The sequence below is a fragment of the Triticum aestivum genome, chromosome 6D, assembly GCF_018294505.1.
Source record: "Triticum aestivum cultivar Chinese Spring chromosome 6D, IWGSC CS RefSeq v2.1, whole genome shotgun sequence".
NCBI lineage: Eukaryota > Viridiplantae > Streptophyta > Magnoliopsida > Poales > Poaceae > Triticum > Triticum aestivum.
This window is the reverse complement of record NC_057811.1, coordinates 443131464-443136856: the sequence shown is the minus strand read 5'-3', so window position 1 is coordinate 443136856 and position 5393 is coordinate 443131464. Positions and strand designations below refer to the sequence as shown.

The 5393-nt window shown below is 49.9% G+C and overlaps 2 protein-coding genes across 4 annotated transcripts; one reads left to right on the top strand and one right to left on the bottom strand.

The window, feature by feature from the left end:
* Positions 1 to 1584: 1584 nt before the first annotated feature.
* LOC123142668 (putative ripening-related protein 5) lies at positions 1585 to 2136 on the top strand. The gene has a single exon (XM_044561475.1). It carries the CDS (start codon positions 1585 to 1587, stop codon positions 2134 to 2136), a length of 552 nt encoding a protein of 183 aa, XP_044417410.1.
* Positions 2137 to 2535: 399 nt separating this feature from the next.
* Positions 2536 to 4352, bottom strand: LOC123141894 (signal peptidase complex catalytic subunit SEC11C). 3 transcript variants are annotated; one of them, XR_006470447.1, is made up of 7 exons: positions 4277 to 4352; positions 4061 to 4173; positions 3840 to 3950; positions 3595 to 3728; positions 3396 to 3447; positions 2996 to 3297; positions 2536 to 2906 (listed from the first exon to the last, which is right to left on the bottom strand). XR_006470447.1 is itself a non-coding variant. In XM_044560962.1 (6 exons), exons 1-6 carry the CDS (start codon positions 4317 to 4319, stop codon positions 3209 to 3211), a joined length of 567 nt encoding a protein of 188 aa, XP_044416897.1. In that variant the 5' UTR covers positions 4320 to 4352; the 3' UTR covers positions 2536 to 3208. The 3 variants fall into 3 exon arrangements, 2 of the variants coding, with proteins under 2 accessions (XP_044416897.1, XP_044416896.1); XM_044560962.1 differs by having other exon boundaries at positions 2536 to 3322; XM_044560961.1 differs by having other exon boundaries at positions 2536 to 3297.
* Positions 4353 to 5393: the final 1041 nt, after the last annotated feature.

The window sequence follows — 5393 nt, the reverse complement described above, 5'->3', positions numbered from 1 at the left end:
CTTAGTGGGCCTAGGTGGAAGAGAGGAGAGGAGGCTAGGGCAGGGCCGCGCCCCCCTTCCCCCCAGTCCGAATAGGACAAGGAGAGGGGGGCGGCGCCCCCCTTCCTTCCTTCCCTCCACCTCTTCCCCTCTTCCACTCCTAGTCCAACATGGAAAGGGGGGAGTCCTACTCCCGGTAGGAGTAGGACTCCTCCTGGCGCGCCACACCTCCTAGGCCGGCGGCCTCCCCCTTGCACCTTTATATACGGGGGCAGGGGGGCACCTCTCGACACACAATTGATATACGATATTTTAGCCGTGTGCGGTGCCCCCTCCACCATATTACACCTCGATAATATCGTAGCGGAGCTTAGGTGAAGCCCTGCGTTGGTAGAACATCATCATCGTCACCACACCGTCGTGCTGACGAAACTCTCCCTCAACACTCGGCTGGATCGGAGTTCGAGGGACGTCATCGAGCTGAACGTGTGCTGAACTCGGAGGTGCCGTGCGTTTGGTACTTGATCGGTCGGATCGTGAAGACGTACGACTACATCAACCGCGTTGTGTTAACGCTTCCGCTTTCGGTCTACGAGGGTACGTGGACAACACTCTCCCCTCTCGTTGCTATGCATCACCATGATCTTGCGTGTGCGTAGGAAATTTTTTGAAATTACTACGTTCCCCAACAGCGAGGGCCTTCATCTTGTGCATGTACTCAGCCGCGAACATCTCCTCCTTCCGCAGCGTCTAGAGTTGACGCCGGATGTGACGGACGTTGGCGCGACTCTGCGCGCCGTACATGGCACCGACGGCCGTCCATACTGCCTGCACCGTCTCGCAGCTGATGAGCTGACAGGCGATGTCCTCCTCCATGGAGGTAAGAAGGAGGCCCTTGACCTTCTGATCCTGAGTCCACCAATGATGGTATGCCGGATTAGCGGCGGTCGTCGCGGCGTCGCCAGTCCCGACGGTGATGGTCTTGTCGGGTGCCCCCGTGGTGCCGTCTAGGTAGCCATGGAGGTTGGCGCCGGCTAAGACGGTGCCGGCTAAGATGGGATCGGGCAGCGGCGCGAGGGACGTGCGGCGGCGGCCCGACCTGGCTGATACCAAGTTGAAGAGGTAGGTTTAGGGTTTTGCGTGGGTGACTAACATCCAGTCTTACGTCTCTTTATATAGATGATCATAATACAATTACATACGTATACTAATACATGTACATGTACAATATGCTAGACCCTATTTTACATATTTGAGTACTGGTACCATAGACTAGAGGGGGGAAATTATCACACGACTTGTGTGAAGTGTCATTTGGGCTGTTGTGATTGTGAAATGCTACGTCACTTGTGCCTTCTCCTGGTTGGCGGGATTGGGGTCGACGATCAGCGGAGGTTTCTAAGCTCCCCATGCTCTTCTTCTTCCTCCGGTGTATCGATTTATGCCTCCGTTGTGATCGAGTCACTGCTTATGCCCGCGGAGCTCTCCAGGCACTCTTCCGGCGTTGGGGCCTTCGGGCCCTCTCATATATGCTGATCCGCTGAAGCGTTCTTTTAGTTAGGTGCCAATAAGATGGCGAATGCGAGAGCTCGACCCACCATAGCCATGGCCATCGTCCTCCTCGCCACGCTCTCGGCCTCCCACACCGCGTCATGCCTGGTTCGGCCGCACGACGTCGTCGGCTGCCAGCCCAGCGGGTACCTCCCGGGCAGGTCCGGGCACTGCGAGACGAGCAACAGCCCGGACTGCTGCGTCGACGGCAAGCAGTACCTGCAGTTCCTCTGCTCGCCGCCCGTCTCCTCCGCCACCTGGGCCGTCCTCACGGTCAACGGCTTCGGCAAGGGCAAGGACGGCGGCCTCCCATCCGAGTGCGACGGCGCGTACCACGACGACTCGGAGATGGTCGTCGCGCTCTCCACCGGCTGGTTCAGCGGCATGTCCCGCTGCGGCCGCAGCATCAAGATCACGGCGAAGGGCGGCAGCTCCATGCACGCCAAGGTGGTGGACGAGTGCGACTCCGTCCACGGTTGCGACGCCGAGCACAACTACGAAGAGCCATGCGCCTACAACGTCGTGGACGCCTCGCCGGCAGTGTGGGACGCCCTAGGCCTCGACCATATCATCGGTTTGCAGGATGTCACCTGGTCTGATGAGTAAATAAGTTTGTTTCACCATATAAATATGGGAATGATAAATCCGACGTTCGGATTTTAAGCATGGCAACCTTCTCACTAAATATTTACTTTTCGATTCTTTTCTTCTTCTAAAGTTATCATTATTTCTGTAGCTCTATTTGGATCCAAATGTTGTTTTTCTATCGATGGTTGTTCAATAGTGAGATTCTCCTATTTCATTAAATTCACCTTGGCATCCACAAGCTCACGGATCTATTATATATTCTTACCTCTCGTACACAATATTGATTTGATATAGACATTTTTAAAGTGGACATAAGATTTGTCTTAAGGCTTCTAAAATCAACCTTGGCAAGTTTTATATACATTAAAAAGAAGTGGGCCTTAAGCTAATAATCGTATAAGACCGAGTCCATAGCACATAGCAAACAATTGCTTCTCTCTCCTCTACACGTGAATACCGAATCGGCATCTTGCCACATGATACGCGACTCCAACTACCTCCCGGATCGCTCACAGTCATAGGCGAAGAGGCCGCTGCCCCTAAAGGCCTTCACCACCGCTATTCCCTTCCTCGCGCCGTCGAAGGAGGCTTCCGGGCTAAGCTCCACGGCGGACGGCGGAGGCGAGGACGTGTGTGCCTCACCTTGGCGCCTCCAACTCGTACCTTAGATCCAACGTCCCGCAGTTGTCATCTGCTCTCTGCCAGCGTGTGCTGACCCTTTAATGGCTAATCAAACTCGTCGTTGCCAATGCAGAGGCCGAATGTGTGCTCATTGTGTTTGTATCCACCTGATACTTCATTTTTAGTCAATAAATCCACTCTTTATCAAAGAAGAAGAAGAAGAATACATCTAACTACATGTTTCACCAAAATCTACCTTTCAAAGAAGGTGTTAGAGTCATGTCGACCGCGCAAATAAATGTAAGACTTTTGCATGTTCTCAAAAAAGGAATCATGTCGCCCGTGCTATAGAAATGACTTCAACAAGACGGATGGAGCTCGATTAACTCTGTTGCGGAGACTATGATAATGATGTGTCTTTTACATACTCTTCATTCGCTTGATGCATACTTTAACCTCGAACAAGACACTATGGAGGCAACCCACATAAATCTGCCGTGGTTACATTGTTACCCATAGTACTTCTGGAGTTGTAGTGCTTCCACCATTCAGCAACATCTTTCATAAGAAGAAAAAGAGAGACCTTGTGTGGGTATTTAATTAAATAAACAATGTATATACAGAAATTAACCAGAATATAATGTGTGCTTGCGTACCTTATAAGCTTCACTGATGAAGACACTAGGCCATCCAGCATATGGCAGATAGCTGTTAGCATTGGACAAAACACAAAAATTAACCATGCAAAGACATTAATGAATTGAAACGGTAGAGAAAGGTATATATAAAGCCATATTAATACACGTCCAAATTCGATAGTAGACGCATGATAAGAGATAACAACCCGCCACGTACCCTGCAACCCGTCCAATAATGTCATGCGGTTGAAGCCAAAGCTGCCCGCTCGCATAGAGAAATCGGTCATCCACTGAATTGTTGTCTCCTTTGGTGAGTATTCGGATTTCTCGAGTGTCTCGATGCTCGTAAACCTAGAATAATTTGAGAAGATCATTTTCAAGGCAAACAAAATATAACATATGAACTTTAAATGATTTGATTGGTGTGTAGCAAGAGATACTAGAGGCCGGGCTTGCCGTTACCTTGATCACACGATGGACAATTAGATGTTCAAAGCCATCAACTTTGAAAAGAACGACCTCTCCTTCGCGGAAAGGTTCATTGCTCATGTTGTGCACAAACACCATATCGCCCTGCAAAATAAGCACATATCCCATGCATGCATCTATCAATATATCGGTCGAAATCAAAGGGGGCGACAAACTGAAGCACACATTTAAACTAAATAAATTGTATCACGTACCTTTTTAATTGCAGGCTCCATACTTTCCGACAAAACCGCCATCGCCGGTGACTTGACACCCGTCACTAGCATCATTCCCTCGGGCACCAACACCAACAACACAAGGACCATAACTGCATTCCAAATTTAGTTAAGAGTTCTCCAAAAAGAGAAGAACAGATAGACACATTATCAACGCTGAAGAACACAGAAAAAGAGGCATATATATGTACTTACCGAGGAAGGTGATGGATCGGGTGAGCACATGCCGGATCTTCATAGCCTCCTCTCGGCTGGACGATGGAGAAAACACAAGCTAGCTTTCTGATCTTCCAGCGAACGTCTGGCCTTGTTTTGCAGCTAGGTAGGTAGGTAGGTTATGAATATATAGGCAAAGCTGCGCGAAGTACTCTACTCAGTCGATACGAATTGGTGACGGACACCATCGATCACCACACGTACGGGATTCGGTCTCCGTGTCCGACTCCGACCGTGCAATGGAATCATATACCGTGTCCGTACGTACGTGCGGTTTGCAACTGATTTATCCCTTGGGTTTATCATTAATTACGTGCGCTTGGTAATTACACCCAGCTACGGTATTCTGAGAGTCCGCCACCACTATTACGTGCCATGCGAATAGCTGTGAAGGTCTTGCCATTTGTTCAAGGTGCTTGAGCTTGCCAAATGCCAATGGGGCGACGGTATTGTATGCTAGGTTGATCAAGTTGTTGACTCATAGTATGAGAACAGCAGTGGACGGCACGACGGCCAGGTTCCAACAATGAAACGGTCAGGTCGATATACATACACCTCGCGTTTCACGCTTCATGTTAGTTCAAGCACAGTTGAGCCTCAGCATTTGCAGAACAAGTTCTGGATCACTAGTAGAAAACAGGGCTTAGGTCACAGGACAGTTTTCACATTAGCCCCGGTTCAGTCACGAACCGGGACTAATGTGAGCATTGGTCCCGGTTCATGAGCCCAGGGGGCCGGCCGGGGCCTCGTGGGCATTGGTCCCGGTTCGTATGGACCCTTTGGTCCCGGTTGGTGGTACAAACCGGGACCAATGGGCCACGCTCCTGGCCCACCACCCTTTAGTCCCGGTTCATACCACAAACCGGGACTAAAGGGCTGGTCCTAGTTGCGGCCAGTGTTTAGTCCCACCTCGCCAACCGAAGGGCGCTCACACCAGTTTATAAGCCCGTCCCTCTATGCCTTGTTGAGCTTCTCTTAAAGTGAAAATAGATGCCCTTATACAGGAAATTTGACCTAAATTCATAGTAAATTTCATAGAAATTTATTATGAATTTAGGTTGAATTTTCTCTATAAGTGCATCTATGTTCATTTTTT